The sequence below is a fragment of the Sebastes fasciatus genome, chromosome 7 (genome assembly GCF_043250625.1).
Source record: "Sebastes fasciatus isolate fSebFas1 chromosome 7, fSebFas1.pri, whole genome shotgun sequence".
Taxonomy (NCBI): domain Eukaryota; kingdom Metazoa; phylum Chordata; class Actinopteri; order Perciformes; family Sebastidae; genus Sebastes; species Sebastes fasciatus.
In genome coordinates, this window is record NC_133801.1 from 33,519,917 (window position 1) to 33,546,767 (window position 26,851).

At 41.3% G+C, this 26,851-nt stretch overlaps 2 protein-coding genes across 3 annotated transcripts in view; one reads left to right on the plus strand and one right to left on the minus strand.

Annotated features, from left to right (window-relative positions):
* The window catches only part of maml2 (mastermind like transcriptional coactivator 2), a 46,648-nt gene extending 35,302 nt beyond the window's left edge, over positions 1–11,346 (plus strand). Inside the window, exons 2-5 of the mRNA XM_074640419.1 lie at positions 1,551–2,756; positions 9,406–9,570; positions 9,661–9,769; positions 9,859–11,346. Coding sequence (XP_074496520.1) covers positions 1,551–2,756; positions 9,406–9,570; positions 9,661–9,769; positions 9,859–10,709 — 2,331 coding nt within the window. The 3' untranslated portion in view covers positions 10,710–11,346. The remainder of the gene's footprint in view (positions 1–1,550; positions 2,757–9,405; positions 9,571–9,660; positions 9,770–9,858) is intronic.
* Positions 11,347–16,074: 4,728 nt separating this feature from the next.
* Positions 16,075–26,851, minus strand: part of yap1 (Yes1 associated transcriptional regulator) — a 34,947-nt gene continuing 24,170 nt past the window's right edge. For both annotated transcript variants that reach the window (XM_074640421.1, XM_074640422.1), the window contains 5 exons: positions 24,753–24,898; positions 21,991–22,118; positions 20,689–20,801; positions 18,379–19,017; positions 16,075–18,329 (listed from right to left, as the gene is read on the minus strand). In XM_074640421.1, coding sequence (XP_074496522.1) covers positions 18,782–19,017; positions 20,689–20,801; positions 21,991–22,118; positions 24,753–24,898 — 623 coding nt within the window. In that variant the 3' untranslated portion in view covers positions 16,075–18,329; positions 18,379–18,781. The remainder of the gene's footprint in view (positions 18,330–18,378; positions 19,018–20,688; positions 20,802–21,990; positions 22,119–24,752; positions 24,899–26,851) is intronic.

The window sequence follows — 26,851 nt, forward strand, 5'->3', positions numbered from 1 at the left end:
ACTTAACATGAGTGCAGAACATTTTCAGAAGCATTACAGTTTCTACTTACTAAGCTAAATGCAAAGCCACTGTGTATGATCCCCTGAATAGAATCGATCATTTCAGCGTCCCTCCCCCCCTCTGCACACACCACCACCATCAACATAATCATCCATCCACATCCAGTCAATATGTTGACACACTTATTAGCTTAAATAAATGAGGCTAGGCCAGTCACAGATGTATTTGTTCCTTGATTAAAATGTGAAGATGTATCTCGAACATGAACAATTGTTGAGAGCATTAGCAGAGGTAACACAGACACGAACAGAGCAGAAATGTAGTGAACTGCAGGATTCGCTCACAACCCTCAGGCTATGAATCATCTTAATGTAATGTGTGCCAGCAGGTGGAAATGACTCAAATTTGTTCCCACAGTGAAATATGCAACACACTGATACTCCTCTACTGTGCTCAGGTTGGTGTACAATCCAAGCCATTTTGTTTCCATGCAGGCACCACATTTAAAAGATGGTCGGATAATCAGTAATTTTTATGTGTATACAACAGTGTGCCACCGGATAGACATTTTTTTCTTTCTCAGTGAATTGCAGTTAATGACTCGGAGGCTCACATCAAGCAAGAAACTTCATCGTTTTGTTGACATGACAGGGATATCTGCTTCTGAAAACATACATAATCTAGTTTTTTACTATGATAACATGCACATTTTGTTAGGCTTTTTAATGCATCAGTTTTATGGAGATGTTACTGAGTGGTTAGAGTTGTGAGTCATGCATTACCTTATATGAAGACATGGGGATAGGACAAAAGGAAGTTGGATATCTGCACCAGCATGTTAAGCAGAATCTCAGCCACAAAGGAGAAACTCTATCTAACGAAGCACAAAGGAAGAAAATATAATGTATGCAAATGAGGGAAACAAAGACCCTATTCTTCTCTCTGCGGTCTGTCGACTGTATCAGATTCCTAGCTATCTTCTCAGCCCATCCACTGCGCCCCAACCACATTATATCAACACATTTTCGCCTCATCGATGCATTGCAAGTGTTTAAATAAATCTATATATGAAATGTATGCGTTGAATTTATGTGCTTGATTTCACAAGGCGATGTGACTGGGTGATTTAGGTCAGAATAAAGCCTTTGAGATGTCATCGCTGTTGTAAAATCCCAAAAGTTATTCTACTGAATGAAAACACTTGTCTATTAATAAAAGTAATCTTCCTAAATTTCACAAGCTGGTCAAGTGTGCAGCATCTGCAGGCCTTGGAGCAAATTGTGAAATTTAATTAATTGACATGGTGATACTTTGAGCTGGATGTACAATTTAATACACTCCAAACTATCGCCGTGATTTAAATTGGCTCTCAAGACGGCTTTTGAATCAAGTGTAATAATTAAAGTCTGGTTATGAAAATGTTTTCTTGTGGGTCTTTTTTGTAAAACACTTACCCTGTAGATAATAAAAGGGTGAAATTAAGGTGAGGTGAAGGTACCAAGTATTTTCTTCAGTGTTTTTTAAACTGCATTCTGTTTTTGTTTTGCAGCTTCAAGGATCTTTGCGAAGGAAGATTGAGGGACATGCACCAGGACATGCACCGAAGCAGAATGGGCTCTCGTGTGGTTTCTCTGGATCAGACTTTAAGCGGGTCCGTGTGGATACCGGTAGTCTGGGACAGGGGCCCTGCAACCATAACATAAACCAGTCTCTGCAAGGGTCCTCAACCATGGGCATGCAGAGGAAGAATTACATGATGCCCCATGGAGTGGGGTCAGACATATTCAACATGACCCTGAAAGAAATGAAAAAAGAGCCCATTGAGGTCCAGTCCTGTGGCCAGTCAAATGCAGACATGATTTTTGACTTCAAAGATGAAGGTGGTGGTCAGATTGACCCAGACCTCCAGGATCTTTTTGATGAGCTGACAAAGACAGTGCCGACGCTGAATGACCTGGAGTTTGAGAAGATGCTGAAGCAGGATGATGCGTTTGGTTTGGATCTGGGCCGGCCCAGCTCAGCTGGAGCAGCTGCCAGTCTGTGTCCCCTACTGGATAAGCCCATAAAGTTGGAGCACTCCCCAGATTTTGGCCAGGTTCACTGTTGCTCGCCACAGCTTCGACCGGCCTCGGCGGGACCCTCTTTCACGTTGACCAGCACCTCATCTACCACCACGTCGCAGAAAGCTAACGCTCAGGCGGGCCACCCCAGAGGCCTGCCCTGCTGGCCGGAGATATCCCACGCAGAGCAGCTGAAGCAGATGGCAGCGAACCAGCAGCAGCCGAGCTCTCTGCTCCATCACCACCACCAAACACCACCTGCAGGATTGACCAACTGGGCTCCCGCCATGAGCACCCACTCCTCCACCAGCGCCTTCCCCCAGGACAAGGTCCCCAGCCCGGCCCCGCTTAGCCAGCAGAGGATTGGCACTCAGAGTAAAGGGATCAACAACTGCCTCTTCAAGTCAAACGGCCACAACGGCTCCCATCATTTGGACATGAAGGTTCTCAGCACCAAGCCCACATTGCACTTCAGCCCCAAAGCACCCAGCCAGCCGATGCCTATCATGACAAGCTCAGTGAACAAGACTTCAGCCCAGCAGCAACAACAGCAACAGTCGCCATCGACCGGACAGAATCAGCCACATCCAGCTCTCCACTTCCAGAACCAACAGATCTCCACGCCGGGGGCTCTTTGCCTGCAGCCCAAGTCGCTTCCCGCAGGGCTGCCGTTCAAACTGTCACAACAGCGACAGGTAAGGACTCTGACAAATTACTTCACACAGGATTGCTCTTAGGTGAAAACCTTGCATCTCTAAATGTTTGGGAACAAGATGGCCTTGTGCTTACAGTAGGTTGATGACTGAGAAGTTTGACCATATCCAAAATCTTTTCTACAGCTACAGAGGAGCATGGAAACCACTATACTGTAAACATTAAAATCACCAATATCTCTACCTTCATGTATGTGATTATGATATATACAGCTACAACAATTAATTGATTAGTTGTCAACTATTAAATTAATCAATAACTATTTTGATAATTGATTATTCGGTTTGTGTAATTTAAATAAATAGTAAAAATTCTCTGATTGCAGCTTCTTAAATGTGAATATTTTCTGGTTTCTTTACTCCTCTGTGACAGTAAACTGAATATCTTTGAGTTGTAGACAAAACAAGACATTTCAGGATGTCATCTTGGGCTTTTGGGAAACACTGATCGATATTTTTCACCATTTTCTGACATTTTATAGACCAAAAAACGAACCAATTGATCACGAAAATAATCAACACATTAATCGACAATGAAAATAATAGTCATTGTAGTTAGTTGCAGCCCTATGAATCAGCGCATTGCCATTGGAGTTACAAGGTTTTCACGCAACATGTGCCTACAGTATACTATATGTGACAGCAAAATTACAACATAGCCAGTGCAATAAAGTTATGAGGTGTACGTTTAGTTAATGGCAATAACCATAATCCATAGCAGTGGTTCTAAACCTTTTTCACGTCAAGGACCCCTAAATTGATAAACATTAAGATTTCGCTTTCAGATACCTCCTTCTGAAAAGATTTTGGTTGTTAGATATGATTCAAACCAGAATTATACAGTTGTCAACTACAGTTGCGGAGATAACCGTGGAGAAAGTGAAACCTCCGATCAGAATAGTCACATTTCTTGTATGATTTTACTTATTCAGCAGATGTTGAATGTCTTGCTTGGGTATTTGCTTACACTCTCTATATTTTTCTACTGAAGGTATAGTAATACGATGCACTGCACTCAAACTCTCTCTCCTTAGACTTCCTCATCAGTCGGTTTCCTCCGTTCGCTCGCAGCAGCCAACCTGCTGTCTGAAACGGCAACAATGCGGTGCTGTTTGTTTTGGGACTTTATTTTCATTGTTCTAGCTGCTCGGCTGTGCCTCTGCTGTTGTGACTCCCTTGAATATGTATTTCCCCTGAAAGTGTTTTGACGATGACACAGATTGCCAGAGCATGGTAGATTAACATGCAGGACTTCTAATTTCTCTGCTTGTCATGGTGGCTCCCCGTCAGGGCACAGATATGCACAGCGGGATTTGCTAATTGGAGGTTGTTAGCTACAAGGGACAAGTGGTGGAAAATGACAGTAATCTGCTTAGCCTGGTGCCGGAGGTTGAATCACTGATTTGTTATGATTGGGGAGATTTAGACCGTCCCCTCTTTTTCATTTTGGCTCCAACAGTATCTGTGGCTGTCTTTGTGTGAAATGATAATGCGAGCCACACAAGAGAGCTCTCATAACCTCTACAGATCAAGGGAAGTGCTTGAGTGACTGGGAGAGGGTGGGAGGAGGGAGGGAGAGAGGGAGGGAGTTATTCAGACATGCAAGTAAACAAGGTAGGATGACTAAATACATCATCACACATGGGTAAAACAGAACCAGTTTTACCACTATACTGTAACAGAGAGCCATTTACACTCACATGGCTGTGCATGTTCATGGGCTGTCTGAAAACTCCCTTCAAGTCCCTTTCTAAAATATTTGCGTTATCAGAAGCTTTCTATGAATGTTTGAGGCAGAAATATACAAAATCATCTCAATAAGCCGACAAACATTTTGTTCAGGACTATATTCTTCATACACCATACATTAATTAAAATTGTAAAAGTACTGGTAATGTCCGAATTCGCATTAGTATTAATGTTAGCATTAGTGATGTGGTTCTAAACTTAATGCTAATGCATGTTTAAAACATAAATTCTAAGCAGTAAAAAAAACAGTACATAATTAAAAATGACAGTTGTGAGAAAGAGGAAGAAGAGGCTGGATATCAAATAATGAAAAAGCCTTAAATGGATTTTGATAAATTATTTTAAAAAAGCAAACTTTTCCAAAGCCCGGAGCTCCTGAAAGTAAAAGCCCAGTCACCTCTGGTTTAAAATGCTGAGGACATGCGGCTGTACTCGAGTGCATAAGGGGTAACGGCTCGGTGAGACAACTTTCCCAAGGACGCTGTGTCTTAATGTGCAGTTTGTTTGAACAAATAATATATGCAGATAACACAAAGCTAGGGATATGATGGTGTAAGAATTGTGATGAAGAAACAAGAGCCACCTTATAATTTTAGACCTAAAAAGGCTGTTTGTCTTTTGCAGCCAGCATGGACGGGGTTAAAAGTCTAGCTAATGAGGAAGGGACAGCTCACACAGAGGAGGGAAAAAAAGAGTGGAGTCTCTTCCCACAGTGAATTGAATTAGTAATGCCGGAGAAATAAAGGTCCTGAAAGAGTGCCCTGATCCCCCTGCGTAACACTAGCAACTAGCAGTGGGCCTCCTCCCACTGAGAGAAGCTGAGGACCTTTTTCTAAAACAGACAGAGATGTGAGCTTCGGTGCTTGTTTGAAGCTTCTTCCAGTTTAATAATCGGTTGCTGAGTCAAACATGTCAAATTTCAGATCCACCACTCTGCAACTCTCTAGCTATGAGGTCACACACACAAAAGTCTGAATACATTCTCTGGCAGCTTACAGTAGAGGACACTAATGCATTATGAAACCTGAGTTACTGTGGTTTGGTCGGCAATGCTGTTTCAAGGACAACATTTAGCTAGTCACATCAGTATTGTAGCTGTTGTGTATTTAAGCTAAAGAGGTTCCATGACAGTGTAAAGAGCAAAAGAGAAAACCTGGAAAGAGAATCCTGGTGTAGTAACAATTATTACAGGTCTTTGTTATTTATTATGTTTGAAATAAAATGTAATTTTTGCCACTGCAGAAAGCATATTGGTTTCCTCCATGGAATTTCCTGGTAACTAAATGCAATACAGCCGTCCATACAGGTGCAGAAAGGATTATTTTAAGGGAATAGCTGAACTAAATGCGTTTTGTAGCACAAACTGGGGTTTGTTTGAGCTATTCACCCATCTCTTCATTTCATTTTTCATTTTCATAGATGTATACATTTTGTTTTAGCTATTCACTTCTATAATTATAAGCATCTGATCAAGTCGATTCATGAAAAGAGTTTTACTTTTTGTATATTTGACTTTCAATCCCTTTATAGACGTACACTCGTCTGCTTGTATTTTTAACTATATAAACATTTACATTCCCATTTACATTTACAACATTTGGCAGACGGTCTTATCCAGAGTGTCTTATACTTCTGCTCAGCATAAGATGGCAGTTAGATCTAGTGAAGACAGACATTTGGCAGCAATTTCATCATCCCAGTGATTAGCTTCAGCTAATACAGATTTCCATTTGAATACTACAAGAGCTGGTACTTTGCTTTCTGCAGAATAGAGTGCTCTCCTTACTGAAAATGCAGAACCCTAAATTACAACTGCAACTTAAAGGAATACTTCACCCACAAAATGACCATTTGTGTATCAGTTACTCGCCCCGTGTTACCTTAACCTTATGAAGAAAACTTTGCTTTTCTCGCATGCCTCCACGGTGAATGGAGAATCAAAAATACAGAGAAAAGTCTTGATGAATTGAAGTAAATGGGGGGCCGCGTTTAACAACAGCAAAACTAAATGAAAACAGCCATTTACAAACTCTTTCACAACTCGTACAGTATAATCATACACTGTATATAAGAAGTGGACGTAATCAACGTGACAACTTCCATTGGTTTGTGGACTTATGAAGTCTTGAGTTTAGAATTTTGGCCGTCGCCATCTTGGTTTTTTGCCACCAGAAGTGACACGAGAGGGTGGAGCTAAATACAACCGAGCGCTGAATAAAATATTTTTCGGTGACCAAAATGTTCAAATGAACTTTTATGAACTGAAAACAGACCGAAAGACGAAAACACAGACAACTCTCAGACCGGACAACGCCGTGATAGCGACCTGCCAATCACAAGGTAACCCCGCCCTAAAGCATCCCCTGCTTTATGGTCTATTTGACTCTAAATGGAACCATCATTTACTAAATGAACATCATGCTGTATTGAAGAAGACTTGAAACTAGCGATTGACACCATAAACTCATGTTTACAATGTTTACTGAGGTAATAAATCAAGTGAGAAGTAGACTCATTTTCTCATAGACTTCTATACAATCAGACTTCTTTTTGCAACCAGAGGAGTCGCCCCCTGCTGGCTGTTAGAAAGAATGCAAGTTTAAGGCACTTCAGCATTGGCTTCATATTTGTGACCCGGAGGTGGCCCACTGAGTATAATCCAAGTCTCATTTATCCGCTCTTATGTTCACTACTTCCCAAACACATGCATCTTGGCTAAAACCTTACTATTTAAAGCACTTCTGCATAAACAGTCTCATGCATTCACAGGAGCGCTATGGCCAAAGTGTTTTAAATGGTGAGGTTTTAGCAAAACTGCATGTGTTTGGGAAGTAGTGAGCATACGAGCGGATACATGAGACATGGATTATACCGCACGAGTTGTGTGACAGTTTGTAAACGGATGTTTCAATATAGTTTTGCTGTCGTTAAACGTGGCCTCCAATTTACTTCAATTCATCAAGACTTGGCGTGAGTAATTGATATACAAATGGTCCTTTTGTGGGTAAAGTATCCCTTAAAGATTAGGCTTTGCTCGCACTAAATAATGACTCCTCAGCTTTTGTTGATGATCTTGTGGCACCACATCCCTCAGTAAAGGATAAGAGTGGGGCCACGGGGGTTGAGCCTACCGGGTCACTCCGGCAGTGCTGTGAAGGGAGTACTTGTTTCCTGGGAAAGAGAGCCATGGCCAAGTCCAGATGCCGAGGCGCTCCCCAGGGACAGCGTCCCGAGTCCAGACTTGGAGGAAGTGCAGTGTGAGAGCCGGCAAGGCTGGGCCTGGATCACTGTCAGCTGCCTGCACTGCCGCAGGATGGAAGACTAAATCACTCCGCTCCTTCTCTGAGGCCTGAGCCACATGTGGTATTCATTAACAACAAGCTTGTGAAGAATGAGCGGGGGGAAAAAAAACATGGAAAACAGCTTTATGACACATCGGGATGACAGAGAGGATTACTCAGTTGTACATGCTAAAACACCCCTCATTGGGTTTTTCTTACAACAAAGATGGAATAAGCCCTCTCCGGTGTACCTCTGCGGGGGAAAATGTCTGTGATGGTCACAATTTCTCACAGTCTCGATAACTGGATACAGTGAATCAAAGCCAGTGACTGCTTTCTAGAGTAACAGGAGAAACCACTGTTTTGATGTTTTAGTCCCTGTGTAACCTCATTGCCATGCTTGGTTTGCTGTGTGGGTTGAACTCGGCAAGAAGGCGAATATTAGCTCATGTGAAATGGCTTGTGACTCCTGATGAGTTTCAACTTCCCTCGTTCTCTAATCCTGTCTCGTTAGTTCTCCAAATTTCAGCCCCATTCATTATCACACACACACACACACACACACACATGTACACTTACTTCCCTCTCTTTTTCTGTTTTTCTCTCCGGGACCACAAAGTCACCACCCTGTAGAGATTCCTCCTCTGCAAAGAATCTGTCCTCTAAGTAATAGCTTCTGCTAAATGCACTGTTGGATTTCTAATCCATTTCACCCTGGGAAACATTTTAAGTCAACACAATGACTGACATTGTATACACAGCGTGTGTTGACTTGGATTCGGTGCACATTAACCTCCTTCATGACAAATGCTTGCACTTGGTTGAAGCTCGAGCATAGCGAGAGTGTCCTTGTGTCCACAAGAAAGAGAGGTTTTACTTGGAGCGCTCGGATGGTCTGCACAGCTGCCTTAAAAAAAGCTAAGAAAAATATGCATTACAAGGACGTTTAACATCTCAAACACCGCGATGGCGAGAGCTTATCTGCGAAAAAGCATACGTTCGGCACGAGACTTCAAACAAAAAGCCAGTTTGGCTATCTCAATTTCATTTGAGTGCCGCCGACTACAACATTTTAATCAGTGTGATAGTGTCAGGAGCCAAATGGGTTTCTAGTGGATGGAATGCCTCCGTGCCAAACACAACACAGTGATCAGTAAAGGAGAGCTTATTAAATGGAGGTAGTCATGGTGCTGGCGCTTAACTCCCCATTGGCACACATTTCCTGCTGTCTCAGGGATTCTTTCCACTCTCTTTAGACACAATTATCAAGGGAGAAGCAGGCCTTGAGGAGGGCTCGCGCTCCCCCCTTCCAAAAAAAGCCTCTCTCCAAGTCTCCCTTTTTCATCTGCAGAGGGAGTAGCCTTGACCACATTCTGGAGGTTGAATAGCATCTTTGACACAGATCTATGATGTCTTGTAGAGTTTTGCCCTCTAGTGGTCAACTCATATTATTGCACTGTTTTGGTTTTGTGTTTTTCCACAACAGCTTTCATAGCACTTTGACACACATCTCCAGGTATTTAGCAGAGAAGAGGCAAATTTGAGAATGGAAAAAGCCCACTGACACTAATATTAAACCCTCATTTGTCTCTTCTTCTAAGGGTGTTCCTCCTGGCCCGAGGCTGCCCACCAATGGAGGCTTAGGAGTCCTGTCGGCCCAGTCGCAGCCACGGCTCCCAGCACCCAACAACCAGCAGAAGGGCCCGGTCAAAACTCAGGCCATGCAGAGAGCGCTTAATCAACAACAGCACACCATTGGCAATCCAGTAAGCTACATCTTACATCATACAGCTTTCGCCAATTAATAAGCAGCTGTGAGAATTTGATATAATTGATTATTTGTCTTTCCTATCAAGGACAAAGAAAGTGCTCAGGATCAGTTCAATCGTCATCTCACGAGACCGCCGCCTGACTACAAGCAGTCTAGAAGTATGGTGGGAGTTCAGCAAGGAAACATCTTCACAGGTACTGTTCAGTTCAGTTCTGATGAGTCCGAAATGCTTTAAATGCTGATAGTGACCATTGTAATCAGTTTTTTCTTGATAACTCTTTAGGTCAAAACTCCTCCCAGTCTTCCAGCAACGGCCCTGAGAATGACCTACAGTCCATGTCGTGTCACCTCCCGAGTGGGTCTGGTCCAAAGATGAGTCCTTCACCGTCGGACCGCAGATTTGGCATCGGGACCGATTGTCGTCCGAGTCCTTGCATCGGTCAGTTCCAGCATCCTAACAATCAGAATCGAATTGGACTAAATCAAAATAAAGCTCGGTTCCTGGGGCCTAACGCACATGGAAATTCTTTCGGGATGAACAATGTAGCAGGTGTACAACACCCGAGAACGACAGCTGACCTGCATTCCTCGGGGGTACCGGGACAGGGTCTCGGAGGCTTGATGAAAAATCATCAAGTCAACATGGGCTGGGGCTCAGCCAACAAGCAAGTGACAACTGGACTCGGTGTTAGGCGGATACCCAATCCACTACAGTCTGCGGGTGCGCAGCTGGACATGCCAAACCACCCGTACCAACAGAGGCACATCGGCCCTCCCAACCAGGTAGCACCAGACATTGGGATGCTCCCTCATAACCCCTCGATAAGAGACACAGGCCCCAGACCAAGCCAGCCGATGATGGGATCTCCGTCAGCGGTGGGGAACCTGAACCAGTCCTCTCCTGAACAGAGGGTACCAGCAGGCAACTTTGCAGAGCCCAGTCCCAGCCCTAGCAGCTACCAGAATAACCGGGCCAACCGACTGACCTTTGACTTCCTCCCCGAGGGAGACAACACAGTTCCAGGGATCAACACGGACTCAGACTTCATAGACTCTCTGCTCAAGTCTGGCTCTGGGAACGACGATTGGATGAAAGATATAAATTTGGATGAGATTCTGGGCAGTCACTCTTGAATTTGGGTCACAGATTGCTAAAAATCAACCCGCTGCTCAAAGTATAGAGGTTATGGATGTAAGGGGTAACATTTGTAAATAATGTTAAAATGGAATTTTATAAACTCATATTATTTGTTATCCAAGTATACTGTATTGTTTTGTATTGTATTTACTGTGAAAGGAATTTGTGTTCTGTCCTTAGTACTCTGCATATTTTACTCCTGGTATATCGGCCAAGAAACTACTTTTTCTTCGTAGTCACTGTTTTTGTCATTTGTTTGTCATACTCATGCTGTAGTGCTGTCGTATAGGATAAATTACCAAATTCACACTGTGAAAAGAAAACATTGCTGTGTTGCTTTCAAGGTCATCTTGATATTCCAAGTTAAGTTTCTAGATCTGCATCCACTATTTAGCATGATACGGTATTTACCTTCAGACGTTTTGCTACCATACACACAGAGAATCTCGCCACAACAAATGTTTTCTTACTTATTGTTCAAGCTTTTTCATCTGTGGTAGTTTTTGATGCAATTTAAGTAATGTAACCATTCTTTTTTTTTCTATGTGATATTTAATAATTATTGGGATAGTAATGAGACATTATAATACATGTAATTAATGAAATTGATTTGAATAAATGAATAAATAAAAAGTGCTGTTTTTGTTTTCTTCTTAGGCTTCATTTTGCCACTTCTCTGAGGATTATACTAATATATTTATTGTATCAAATGTGATTATGCAATGCGTTTTTTCAAACAGCTGTAATGTTAATTATTAACTCTCAATGTGCATCAGCAGCTTCTAAAACAAAATGTTTGGTGCTGCCGACCTCTCTGACATCAGCATGGAAAACAACTAGAAATGATACGGCTGATATCTGTAGTCCAATGGCTCTCTCAAAGGATGACAAATAAACAGCATATCTGGAAATGTGTTGAAGTTTGGTTGAGTAACAGCACACTGTGCTACAAATCAAAAAATGCTCCATTTCATGCAGAAATATCTGAGAAGTGCACTGAATAACTCCAAAATGTATGAATATATCTCTTTCTGTTTTCCTGTAAAATATCTTCAGATGAGATATAAAGTACTGTACTGCCAAGTGTGCGATCACTTCACCCCAAACATGCAATAGAAACCCATTCTCTTTCACATCCAGGAACAGGTAAAAGATGTTGTATTACGGGGTGCTTGTATGCATGTTACTAACTTGATTTCCTCCTCGTAGTCTTAGGGCTTTCTTGTCTCACAGGTATCCATGGATCCGGGTTACAGAGAGCGTTCCTATTGGCTGTGCTCCGGTCATGTGACCGGAACTTGGCGTTCCATCACCAGATTTCACAACTTTCTTATTTTACAGCTAAACCGTGCACTACAAGATGATTGTGAAAACATTTGAGGTGAGAAATAGGCATTAACGTAACATGATATTGATTCCAATTTGATCAGCGCGGCCTAGTTTGACCGTTTGGTCGGAGTTCGCGAATGAATGACAGCCGGCTCTCATAGACAGTAGCTGGACAGCAGATCTCAGATCAGCTCTTACTGCTTGTTTTCCCCTGGTCTGTGAAATTTTGCAGATGCCGTTAGGAGTACCGGAGGACACCGGAGGACCCAGAGGAACATGATTTTTTTCAGGTTACCGGTTTCATGTGACTACTGTCACGATATAGCAACCGTTTTTATGAAAATAACTTTTTTTAATCATATTTGCTCCAATCTCGCCTACTTCAGCTTTAACTATAGAGTACGGAGTTATAGAGTTTGGACCTGCTCCGTATGAAATAAGGTGTTATTTATTTGTTTCCATGCTCCTTCTGACACAGTGGAACAGAGAACTACACCAACAAGGAGATCTAGAGGAAACCTTTGGTTAGAGATAAATGATCTGGAGGCTCTTCCAGCTTTGGAGTTAAAGGAACACTGTTTTCTCAGCGTCACTGTGAAGGGAATATCACACTTGTTTGTATTTATAAATGCATTTCCTCTGTCTCATATATTGTATCTTTGCCCTCCATTTGTGTAGGCCATGTCTACTAAAGGACTACAATACCCTTGAGATGTTGTGTCAGGAACACAGATGTTTTGCATTCGGGCTGATTACAGGAAGGTTTCTACACCAAAGTGTCCCTGTGTTCTGTTTGCCGCACGTGACCCAAAAACTTGTTTAATATTTAATATTTGTGCAGATTCAAGAAAGTGGACATATTATATCCACTAGTGATTGTCCTTCCAGCACCTACCTGCTCAGCCAGGTGAGTAATTGACACTTGCATGACTAAGACATTGATTGATTGCCTCAAATCAGCCACATCACGTGCCCACCACCAGACAGCACGTCCCTCTGTTACCTATCTGTTAATTTAAGTGATAATTTAAGTAATTATTTTGTTGTTAAGTTTATTTTGAAGGTTTTCCATGGAAGTATTGCTATGCTATTTGTTGTTGCCTTGATGCTCGTAGTATTGTCTAGAGTCCAGCAGTCAGGTGGGGTAACTACATCTGTCTATGTTGAGTTTTATTTAGTGTTCAGTTTTTGTTAACCAACACCAACATACAGTAAGCATTGCATCCCTATAACCGAAACTAAGAAAACAGATCAACGGATAGATGAATAAATAATATGGTATAAGAACAAAAATATACTATATACTGTACACTGCCATCTATTCACTACACTTGATGGAGTTGATGGTTAAGATGAAAACATTCATGAGCATACACTACATGCCATAAAAACTGACATATTATTGTATGTATCACAACATGTCAAAAAGTATCATAGTAAAGTATGCCATTAAAATATAAAATTCTTAATAGCTATTGTATGCCATAAAAAAATCATAGTATAGTATGTCATAAAATTATAAAAAAGTCATAGTAGCTATTGTATGTCATAAAAAACGGATAGTATGTCATAAAAAGAGTCAAAGTGTAGTATGCCATAAAAAAATTCAGTCAGGGACGCTGGAAAGTTTTATTTTGAAATGATTTACCGGAAGTGTGAGTATGCTACAATACCTGAATTGACGTTAATTGTCTAATTCAATGTCGCAGTTCCTCGCTGTCGCCACTAGAGGGCAGCAAACACTCCTGATTTTAAATACACAGGTCAACATCTCCTAGCATCAACATAGAGGTCGACTCAGGAATGATAATGCTTAAAAAATATATAATGAACATTATTCATTATTAAACAACTGGTAAATGAAAATGTAAACCTGTTGCTAACTTGACCTGTGTATTTAAAATCACAAGTTGTAATGCCCTCCAGTGGTCACATGTAGGAACTGCCTCATAGCATTTGTTAAACTACTGTTGCAGACTTAGCAATTAGTAGGAATAATACAGTTATCAATACTGATTATATTCTTTTGAAGTATCAGAGACATTTATATGTTAATAATAGTATCTGTACTTCTAATGTATACTTTGTTATAAAATAAATATGAAGCCCTGCATCATGTAATGTGCTAAGACGGTGTGCATTTGCTCAGAAGTGTTGATGCTACCTTGACGAATTTGATATTGCAGTTCTTCACAGTGACCACTAGAGGTCAGTGAACACTTGTGATTTTAAATACACAGGTCATGTCTTTGCTTTGTTCAGCTGGCTAGCATTTTATTTTGTCTTTTAGCTTTTAAAGCCGCAGTAGTCAGTATATTTTTAGCATCATTGGGCAAAAATCCCATAATAACCTTTCAGCATATTGTAATTCAAGTGTTCTGAGAGAAAACTAGACTTCTGCTCCTCCTCATGACTCTGTTTTCAGGCTTTAGAAAAACTCTAGCCCGTGATGGGAGACTTTGACCAATCACAGGTCATTTCAGAGAGAGAGCGTTCCTATTGGCTGTGCTCCGGTCATGTGACCAGAACTTGGAGTTCCTTCAACAGATTTTACATTGGTGCCCGCATCACAAACTTTCTAATTTTACAGCTAAACCGTGCACTACAAGATGATTCTGAAAACATCTGAGGAAAGAAATAGGCAGTAACGTAACATAATATTGATTCATATTTGATCAGCGCCGCCTAGTTTGACCATTTGGTCGGAGTTCGTTAGGAGCACCGGAGAACACAGGAGGACACAGAGGCATATGATTTTTTTCAGGTCACCTGTTTCATGTACTATTGTCAGGATATAGCGACCGCTTTATGAAAATAACTTTTGTTAAGTCATATTTGCTCCAATCTCGCCTACTTCAGCTTTAACAGCAGTGATTTATTGTTGAACCCTTGCATCTTCTTGTCAACACAATATCGGAAATACAAAGGAAAACACTATTGCGATATTGACAAAATAATCCTTAAAAAATGGCACAACCATGATGAACAGACATCTCATAGGTTAAAGCAGCAGTAGGCGAGATTGGAGCAAAAATTATTAAAAGAAGTTAATTTTATTGGATGATCGCTAAATCCTGACAGTAGTGCATGACACAAGTAATATGAAAAAAATAATGTGTCTCTGTGTTCTCCAGTGTCCTCTGGTGTTCCTAATGGTAACTGCAAGATTTTAGACAGCTGATAAAGCAGTAAGAGCTGATCTGAAGTCTGCTGACCAACTGTCGTCTATGAGAACTGGCTGTCAATCACTTGTGAACTCCGACAAAATGGTCAAACTAGGCGGCGCTAGAATATAAAAAAAGTCATACTATACTATGTTGAAAAAATAAAGTCATAGTATAGTATGTCGATAAAAAGTCATAGTACAGTTTATCCAAAATATAAAAAAGGTTATAGTATAGTGTACTGAAAAAATAAAAAAATCATTGAGTAGTATATCGAAAAAAAGTCATAGTATAGTACGTCAAAAAAATCATAGTATAGTGTTGAAAAAAGGTCATAGTATAGTATGTCAAAAAATAAAGTCATAGTATAGTATATCGAAAAATTTAAAAAAGTTATATGTCTAACAATTTAAAGTCATATATTATGTTGAAAAAATAAGTCATAACATTTACATACTGTCGAAAAAAAGTCATTGTACAGTATGTCAAGAAAATAAAAAAGGTCATAGTATAGTATGTCGAAAAAATAAGTCATAGTATAGTATGTTGAAAAATTTAAAAGTCATAGTATAGTTTATCGAAAAAGTCATAGTATAGTACGTCAAAAAAATTTAAATATACTATTTGAAAAAAGTCATAGTACAGTGTGTCGAAAAAAATTAAAAAAGCTATAGTATGTCGAAAATTAAAAGAAAAAAAAAATCATAGTATAGACTTCAAGGACAAAATGTTCACTTGCTGCCTAATATATCCCACCCACTGCCAGGTGCCATTGTAACGAGATAATCAATGTTATGGCCGATCGGTGTACATTTAGAATCAATTTTTGAAAATACAAACAATGAAATACAATACCGCACAAGGAAAATATTACCACAAAGTATATACTTTATTTCAGGCCAATTTCAAAGTATCATATGAAGCAAGATATAATGTAACAGAATTTATTGTTCTAAAACACATGCACATATCTATCAAAAAAAAAATGAAGAGATCATTACTGAATATAAATTCATTTCATGTGCATTTAGAAAAACTCTAAATACAAAATCCTTTAAATTGTGTGATTAGTTCTACTGCTACAATGACAGTCAACAGCTAATATGCTCTGACAATTACACACTAAGTAAGCATAAAATCAGGTTTGTGACAAAATGCGTCATTGCATCAAAATGAAAACTCTGTAGCCGTGCAATACAAGCACTGTAGTGTACCACTCATTTTAGTTGCATTGTTCTCACCAACACTGTTTATCCATCTTATAAATCCATCATCAACACATGATTTATTGATCAATAAAATCAAAACTAAAAAGAGGTTTCTCACACAGAATAAAAAAAATTGTTCATGATCTCTGATCTTAAAAATAAAAACAATATTGTTCCATCAAGTTAATGCTACCGATTAAGTATCGGTTGGCAACTGAATCAGTGTGACGCCCTGCAGGGCGTCAACCAAGGGCATGCACGGCAGGCTGATTATTCAGGTTACTGCAGTCATGCAAATATGTAGTCATGGTGTAAACATCAAAATAATATGATTATGAGAGATTTGTCAGTGTGTTGTCTCCACTGCAACGGTAGCAGTTTTTATACTCAGAGATAATGTAAACATGTGAGAGCGCTTATAGAAGAATCACTTGCTTCTCTGTTCTGAAACCTCATCCTTTAAAATCTCAGGGTTAGTCACTCAAAACAACCATCTCGTCTAAAAAATAAAAAAGAATCTCTCAGCTAGACCTATTCAGACATGTCCATTAACACTTTAAACCTACATCATTTTCTCATTAGCTTATACAGTGTGTTCATACAGAGGCTGATTTACAAATCATACCGGTTTCTGGACTCTGTGAAAATGGAAGCAAAAATAAGTGTTAGCGTCATTACAAAAACATCTTTGGAATCCGCCACAACAATTCCTGACTGAGATAATAACTGATTGTTTCTTAATTATTTCACAAAAAAAAAAAATCCAACAATCCGCGTAACTCACCGCCGTCAGTCAAACCCTGGCCTTCTACACTGCCCCTCCACATCACTCCTTAAACCTGCTTAAACTTGTCCTAGCTGTAGTCTATAATAAACCCCTCATTTCAACACACAGCATCGCACAGAGGGGTTCCGCTCCCTCCTTAGGAACTGCTTTCAAACATTGTAACTCTTGTATAATGTACATTGTCACAAAGTTTACTTGATCAAAGCGTTGTAGTTTCTGTTTAGCCAAGAGATCTGCCTTTTTGGTTAATTGTTTAGGAAAGATAGTAAAAGCTGCATGTGATCAACAAATAGACAATAACACTAATATGTATATAGTAAATCAGAGACGAGAAGAGAATCAGCTAAATGGTTAAAAAAAAAAGAAGCCAAAACTGAATCATTCCGTCTTGGCAGACTTCATCTCGGTGAAGTGGTGTGCTATAACAGTCGACCCTGTTAAAAATGTATTAATTCATCTATGAAAGAAATTAAAAACAAGAAGCAAAAATGCCATTTGATCTAAGCTATCATACATATGTAGTAACCTAAAAATAAAAGGATACTAAAAAGATAAAACAAAGACTGAATCATGAATTAGGCTTGGATAAGACTGAGATACTTAGAAGCTAGGGTTTTAAAAAAAACAGAAATCCCTAAATCCCCTTATAATGTGTTTATAAAACAAAAATACAATTTTGATTATTGAACATTAGCTAGAGGAAAGCGTGGCTGATGTAAATGAACACAGCCTAATGGGTATTGCTGCATTACAGAAACTTAGTAATTGTTCGTGTTGCTCGCGTCTCAAAAAATACAACTGAAGGCACTTGATCTATCAAAGGTTTAACTTAGACTTGCTGGCACAGCCAAGCAGCAATGTAGACGGTCCCCAGGCTATAACCCTCACAGAACCCCCCCCCCTTCCCACCATAACCCCCCCGAAGCAAAGCCAACATGTCCAAACTGGGCCTCACATTACCTTTACTCCAAATCAGTATTGTTCTTTATGCTTCAAATACATCATTTTTGGTTTCTCAGGCTCGTTGAAAACAAACAAAAAAAAGAATAAAAACGTACAAGGCCAAATATAAAGCTACTTAAGCTAGATGAAATAGTCCCAAATGCAGTTAAGTAGTGCGGCTTCACGCTATATATATATATATATATATATATATATATATATATATATATATTGCAAGAAAAAAGAGGCACCAGAGACTCCAGTTGATGATGGCAGTCCTTGCAGAAGAGTACATGCACCCGCCCAGCTCAGCTCTGAGGGGAGGCCAGGAGAAGAGAGAGATTCACTCGTTCATTCAGATCTGTGAAAGATTTGGGGACCCTTGCTTAATTGTCTGTTCATGGGCCAGCCTTGAAGACACAGACAAAATAAAAGAGATAACACACCAGTGAAAAGAAAGAAAACAATACTGCCTCAAAAGAGGTTGGCCTTACACGCCGAGACAGACAACAGAAGTCCAGAGAGGCTCGCTGAAATGTCTTGTAAAAAGCATCTATGACTCCTTCACAGATCAGCAGAGCAGGCAGCAGTTCAGAGTGTAGGAGTGAGGAGTAAAAGGAGCGCCCCGCTCGGATCTTCTATAACCACGTGAGGAAGCTCTCCTTGTCAATCTTGGTAGCTGCCAGCACTGTCTCCATGTCATTGAGGATGTCAGAGCTCAGGGCCTCCTGGAGACTGGGCATCAGCTCCTCGCCCTCCACCGCCATGCTCTCACTCTCCAGGGTGCCCAGGTCCACGTCTGTTCCCGGGATGGCGTCCAGGTAGTCGGGGAAACGACTGGGCTGTGTTCCCATGGAGGGTGGAAGAGGGTCGCCTGATGAAAAGGAAAAACATTTTTAAAGAGGACATATGGAAAACTACAGATGCCCCGATCAAGTATTTTATTGCCGATGAGCCATATCGGCCGATACAGATCGTTGTTCTGTTATAGCAGCTGGTATACAAGGCTCCAGATTAACTTTTTTCACCACAGTCACTAGACTAGAAAGCATTAAAGGGTAACTTCGGTATTTGGAACCTGGACCGTATTTTCCCATGTGTTTGTATCCAAGTGACTAATGGGGACAACAATTTCTGAAACTGGTCCAGTATGGAGGCAGAGCTCTGCAGACAGCAGCTGCTCACAGGCTGCAGTGTAATCCTATCTGGGCAAGCTAGCACCGTCAATTACGTTCACTAAAAGTGCTCCTTTTTGCTCTGACAGGCTCTGATTGTTATAAGAAGTGTCTGACAACATAACTCCCTTTTTCTTACATTTTAGCTTGATCCGATCTGTTTGTTATTGTGTCCAAGTACCGTTCAAGGAGAAATCTCGTTCTGAAATCTTGCGAGGTGACGTGCTGCGGTGGAAACGCGAGTGCCGGCCGGGCAAAGTTTGTTTTGTTGGAGTACAGAAAGCGTAGCTTGGTGTTAACTAAAATATTTTCAATGTCACGGCTGAATATTTAGATGATTTCAACAATGTGGATGAGGTCTGATGATTCGATGACCGCCCGTATTTATTTGAGCCAGAGTATACGGATATTCAGACTTCACAGCGAGACGTTGAGCGGGGACTTGGACACAATAACAAACAGACCGGATCAAGAGAAAGGTTAGAAATATGTTTTATTTCTCCCTAGGCCCCTTTTCATAAAGTTGTCAGACACTTCTTATAACAATCTGAGGCTGTCAGTGGCAAAAACAAACACTTTTAGTGGACGTAACGTTACATTGACGCAGATCGTTTCGTGGCTGCCGGTTACAGCGTTCCCCCTCAATACTGGAACAACTTTAGAAGTTTGATCAGCATTTCTATTATTACTACTGCTACTACTATTACTGATATTATCACTATTATATCCACTGCTGTTGATTATTGTTATCAGTCCTATTTGTATTATAACATAGCTGTTGTGCCTCGCTCCCTCCCTAAAATTAGCCTGTTATGTCTCCTTTAAATGATTTGACTAAGCAAGCTAGAGAATGTTTGGAAGATCTTGTCAGCTTGCTGCATTACAGTAAAAGATAATTGAACCTCATTCCTATCTTTTTGTACAGACTGTAAATATGAGCAACTTTGACATCACCCACATAGTAGGAAGGGGTGTTGAGGGTTGTATCCTGAACAGATTGTAAAGCCCCTTGAGGCAAAATTTTTGATTTTGGGTTATTCAAATAAAATTGACTTGACTTGAAATAATTGTGAAATATCAACAACCCAACGTGGCTATGAAGTTCATCTGAAATAAACTGTACTATTACCTACAGTCGAGTGACTACAAGGGGATTCAGGTAACACTGTTTGACTAATGATCCCATGTTGTTATTAGGATCATTCTGTCTTCCTATTCAGCCGACATTAATACATTGTGGCGTTAAACACAAACTAAACTGGGAGAAAGAAAAAAAGAGAGCACCAACTACAGAAAGTTCATCAACAGCTTATCCAAGCAAAGAGATGTCCGAATACAGACCAAAGTGTCTGATAAGTAATCGGCCTTACCTGTGTCCATCTCGTCCACGCTGTTGAGGAAGTCATCTGGAGTGCGAGGGACGCTGTAGCTGCTCATACTCAAGCCGCTGTCTGTGCTCTCATCCCTGGAGTGGTAGGTCCCGCTGAAAATACCAAAACAAAGAAATCTGGGTCATAAACTCTGTACAATCTCTAATAAACATCAACATGATTTCCATCAAACTGAGGGCCATAAAAAGCTTTTTGTCTCAGCAGCAGAGTTTGCAGATGACCTCAATGACCTTCACTTGGAAACGGAACTGCGTGAATCTAATTAACTGATCCAGCAAAGCAAACATGCTCGGTTATTAAAAGCACACAGGCTGAAAAGTAACAGTGTGGCCTCAATTCCCTTCAGGGACCTTCTGCGTACGTCCACGTCTCAACAGTTCTATCTGTTTGAACGACGATGGCAACTAATCCACACTGACACAGAGCTTCACTTTTTTTTGCCCTCTGTGGCAGAATATAGCAAAAAGAGCAACGGTGAATGGGGGCAACAGAGAGACAAAGAGGCAGAGGGAAGACATTTGACAAGCCTATACTAATTAGCAGAGGGAAAAATATGTAGGCAGAGTATGGCAGAGGCAGGATGAATGAGGCCATTGTGAGAGCAGGGGAGTGGAGGCAACAGGGGGAGGAGGGGAGATTAGGTTGGCCTGTCTACTGACTGGACCACATGTTCTCATGGCCTGCTTGCTATTCAGCTCTTTTTCTCACTTCATCCGCTCACAGAAGAAGTAGAGCTTGAACTGCTAGGAACGATTTCCCCAGAATGCCATGGAGCAGCGTTCACAGATAGGAACAGGGACAGGAGGTTTTTTTCCAACTAAGTGCAGCTGTTTTCAGATCTCCCATCGGGGTTTTGTGACATTACTACTCAATCTGTGGAAGTTGTCCATCTCCACTTTGAATAAAGTGTGGTTTCATCATTTCTTCCACACCACTATTTAGGTTCTGATTGCCTTTTATTGCAGCAGTTGTACACCAGAGGTCGTCATTGTGCAATGAACGCCAACACAAAGCTGCTGGTCTGAGTGAGACATTACCATGTGAGGAGGGTTAAGCCCAGAGACTGGCCTTCTGTTTGTACTACTTGTGTAACTCGGGGAGCTCTCACCAGAGCTCAAACAGCCGAGCACACAGACTCCCTCGGACGGACATTAAGTCTGGCGAGCTGAACCAGAATGGAAGCCCGCCTTCGCCAAGTGCACTGACAGTCAATCAGTGCACCTCAGCTGTGATTGTAGTACTAGGGTGGGGGGGAACTCCTGGGTTCTGTATGAAACCAACCTGTTGAGGAATGGGTCAGAGCTGTTGGCGGTCATGGTCCGGGCATCCTGGGCCATAGGGGAGGACACGGGGTTCGTGCCGCCATCTTGATCCATACTGGTAGGCAGCTGATTCCTTATTGCGAGCTCCTGTGGACGATAAAGCACAAAAAAACCATGAGCAACACAAGCCCACACCTAACACCAGAAGCTAATTATACACAGCTACAGCTTCATAAAAAACACGTCACAACTGCCTTTCACCCCTGCTGCTCTGCTGCTCTGCTGTCAGTGCAGAACATTAAGGAATTACACACAGACTGCCAACATGGTGCTCTCCATTCCCTCCCCATACAGAGTGTCAGATTACACGAGGGGGCCGACAACAGTTGGCGACAATTGTTTTCTACACATGCTCAGATCATGCTCTGATCAGATAAGGACTACGGATATGAAGTCATGTTGTTCTTTTTCACCTCCTTCCTCTGGAAGTCCTTGAAGGAGAGGGTGAAGTGACTTGACCGGTGTCACCGTTTGAGATCTCATTAAACGTTTACGGGGTCGTGGACGACAACAGAGAGGCGGCCAAATGGGATGTGATGTTTAGTAAGGATGTAAAATTGCCGCTAGACACCTTAAGTGCTTAGTAGAAGCTTTTATTGGTCACGGTTGAGGAAAAATGGACACAATGTTCTCAGGCAAAAAAAAGATGAATAACAAGCCTTAATTAGCCTTGAATAAAGTAGCAAGGTGTTTTTATTTCAGGTGTACTCGCAGCGGTGCTTGAAGGTGTTTCCTTCTCTACATTTATCCCCGTGCACGCATGTAAACAATCTGGTTTTGATTAAGAGGGATTATGAGGGCTGTGTACTGTAAACAACCTTTATGGCTTTACTCGCTCGCTTTTTGTTGCACCACTGAGCAGCGTCAGCGCTGGACTGCCACCAGCAGGTTGCATACATCGCCACCCGTTCTCCATCATACTTCTGCCATGTGGAATCCATTTGGGTGTGGCAAGTGTTGCCCCAAAGTTGAACTTTCCACACAAGCATAGCCTGCACAACTGCACCATTTTCTACTATAATCACGCTCTCCTGAATTTGTAAAAACAATATGGCCTCTAAAGTTACAGAAATTTGGAGTTTACTGGAATCTAGTCAGTAGTCTGATAGAGGAGCTCTTATACAGTCTGGTCTGCAATCCCAATCTCATTTTATTTTCCATTAAGCGCTTTGTTTAACTGGCAAGTGAGGATGCCTGAGGTTTGGATAACTGAGCTGCTCATGTGTCATCTTTATAACCAATGTTTTCCTTGCATAAATCAATGAATCCTGTATCTATCACTATACACTATACATGGCACACAAACCAGGAGAAATCTAGTAGGAAGGCAGGAAATAGAAAATGCATGCACTGAAATAACCTGGTTACACTAAAACCTTTGTTTACATGCATAAAGATGTGTTAAAAACTAAGTTGGAGACTAGGGATGCACCGATACCGGATCAGATATCAGGCCGATTACTGACTCAAAGATCCAATCTATTCAATTCTATTCTATGTTTAGATACATTATATACTAGAATTTTAAGTCCTGTTTAGATTTTTTTTGCTGCATTAAAAAGGTTTACACTTGAATTGTAATTCCTGTTAATTTGGATTTTTTTTCCCCCCCTAAGTTGTTGTTGTAAGATTTTTTTTATTTTAATAATAAATAAAAAGTGTTACTTTTGAAGATTTTTTTTTACCAAGTTGCTTGTGTACGATTTATTAATTTTAATTAAAAAAATCTAAATTTAATTTGGATAAATTAAATAAAAATGTTTTATGTATTTGTTACATTTTGTTTTACAAAGTTAAAAAAGCAATGTTAAAGTCAAGCCTGATGTTGCCTTACACATAAAAGAACAGTCACTTCCACACAGTGAGGCATACAGCTTATTAATTAAACACTGGTATTGGATCGGTACTCGGTATCGGGACTGAAAAAGTGGGATCGGTGCATCTCTATTGGAGAGCAGTTTAAGGCTTTGACATGGCTAATAAATCAGGATTCTCTAGCAGAAACCTATCTGTTCTAACCAGGTTTCTCTTAACCCCATTATGTAAACCAGATTTCTCCTTCGCGTGACTTTTCAGAAAGTCCACAATAACTAGGTCACCCAAGCTTACAGTGCATGTGCTCTGAGTCACTTTCAGTAAGTGACAGTCCAAATCATCTTTTTTTCCCTCTACAGCCTGGAGCCAGTACACACTCAGGTCACTTCCTACACGGTGAACTTTAAACAACCCATGGGAATGGCATGGTAAACAAGTCACCAGCACCCTCATTCATAATAATAAAGCTGTGTTTCTGCTGGTATGACACGGCCTTGAGTAAACTACTGGACTTGGCTGCGCCACCCTGTGACACATCACAGTTAGGAAGTGATAAAATTACCACATGTGACTCACGGGACTTCATTGCAGGGTGGTGTAACAATAAAAGAGTGATTAAGGGAGCTTAAGATCCACCGCTATACCTATGAATGATGACTCATATTTAAAGGCCTATTCAAGATAGCACATTAGGTTTCACACCATAAACATTTTGCTGATGTCCTCATTCGGCTAGTGAGCAGTTAGGCATCCAGTGTCTTGCTACTTCACTGAGGGACTTTCACATACTCAAAGTATTGACCTTGTGACCTTTTTGATCCAAGTCAGTGGTTCCTCCTTGAGGCCACGGTACTTCCCAAAAAGCCTTTGAATATTTATTAAATTGATTCAACTCCGATTCCTGACCTGTGGTCTCTGCCGAAGCAGCTCCTGTTGCTTCAGTCTCAGCCTTTCCTTCTCAATCTGCTGCAGTCTCATCTGGTTGTTGTTTCCCATGATGCCAGGAGGGAGCTTCCCTGGAGCGCTCTGGGAGATCCTCTGCTGGTTCAGGGCTGCAGAAGAAACAGAAAGGAGTTCAAATATGTTACTACTGCAACTGGTGATTCCAGCTTCCTTCTGTAGGGAAATGTCCAAACCCAACAGTAAAAATGTCTTTGGGACAAACAGGGGGAAATCTTCTGGGTCTCACATAAAGCAGCAGTAGACAGATTGGAGCAAATATGATTAAAAAAAGTTATTTTTATAAAATGGTCACTATATCCTGACAGTAGTGCATGAGACAGGTAATCTGAAAACAAAGCATGTGTCCTCTGGTGTCCTCCGGTGCTCCTCACGGCATCTGCAAGATTTCATAGACCGGAGGAAAACAAACAATCAGAGCCGAGCTGGAGCCTTGCCGTCACCGAGCAAACTCCGATCAAACTAGGCAGCGCTGATCAAATATGAATCAATATTCTGTTACTGCAAATGTTTTCAGAAACACATTTTAGTGTACCGTTTAGCTGTAAAATGAGAAAGTTTGTGACCCGGCAGCCATGTTGAGATCATCTGAGGAAAAAAATAAAAACACCGCCCACCAGCCGGAACACAGCATTACAGAAACAGAATATTGATTCATATTTGATCAGCGCTGCCTAGTTTGATTGGAGTTCGCGAGTGATTGACAGCTGCCTCCGTTGAATGAACAGCCAATAGGAACGCTCTCTCTCTGAAATGACCTGTGATTGGTTTAAGTCTCCCGTCACAGGCTAGATGTTTTAAAGCCTGAAAACAGAGCCATGAGGAGGTGCAGAAGTCTAGTTATCTCTCAGAACACTTGAATTACAATATGCTGAAAGGTTATTATGGAATTTTTGCCAAATGATACCAAAAATATTCTGCCTACTGAAGCTTTAAGTGGGATAAGACAACTTTGTCGTTGCATCCCCATTCTGTGTTTAGGCTAAAAGCAGCTTTAACAATGACAATTTTCAATATCTGTTGTATAAATGACATATACACGGGATCTCCAGCAGACTATAAATACACTTCCGTCTCCGCAACTACACCTATTAACACCTGGCTGCATAACAAGACTGACAGCTTGAGCGTTTTTGTCTACAAGGTGAACTACTTAAAAGAGCGGTGCCAGTGCAGCAGGTTGTGTAGGACAAGGGAAGTCCCAACACGAGTTTTTCACCTAGAAACTGATGCAACCACTATTCCTGTAAGACCTGATCCCCTCCCACTCACTGACTAAGACAGGCTCTGTTAGTTTCTTTTGTACATTGCTTCAGTTATGACTTATCCTTTCATTGTGCGTTCCGTTTCCTTCTAAACAGATTATCCCTCTGCCTCCTTCCCCTGGCCTACATCAGGGTTCTGTAAACACTCTACCACTATCAACTTCCAAAGTTCTTTCACCCTAAATGTAATTGCATTGTGCAACTAACAAGCTAACTGCATGTTTACATTATCAGAACAAAATGTGTGTGTATTGAAAACACAGCTGTTCCCCAGTGAGATCTTTGTTAGTCTTTACTCTAGCGAGGGCGGGTCTACTAAACATGCGTAAAGCAATGCAGCAATCTATGCATGCAAAGTAGGTCACACATTTTTTATCACTATAGTAGAGAAAGAGAAGCAAATGTGCTCCACCACGAGGGGTGTAACAGTAATGGAACCAATGGGGAGAGCTGTTTGCTTATGCGCTTGGAGGACCAACCAAAACAAAGCCTTTGACAGGGGGGGGGCTGCCTCTCTGTGCTGTCCTGCCCGCCCCGGCACCTTTCTCATCACCATTCAATCACTGTCTGTTTACACTATCTCAGGAGCTGAATGAAGCGCGGCTCAGGGCTCTCCCTGGGAAGCTCTGGAGGCCCCGCCTGCCTGCCTGCCACCCCCTCCTCCCCTCCCTCTACGTCCACGCTGCCTCCCCCAACAACCCCACCCCAGCACAGACACACACACACAGAGAGCCATGGAGCCGCCTCCTCCTCTCCCACACACACACACACACACACACA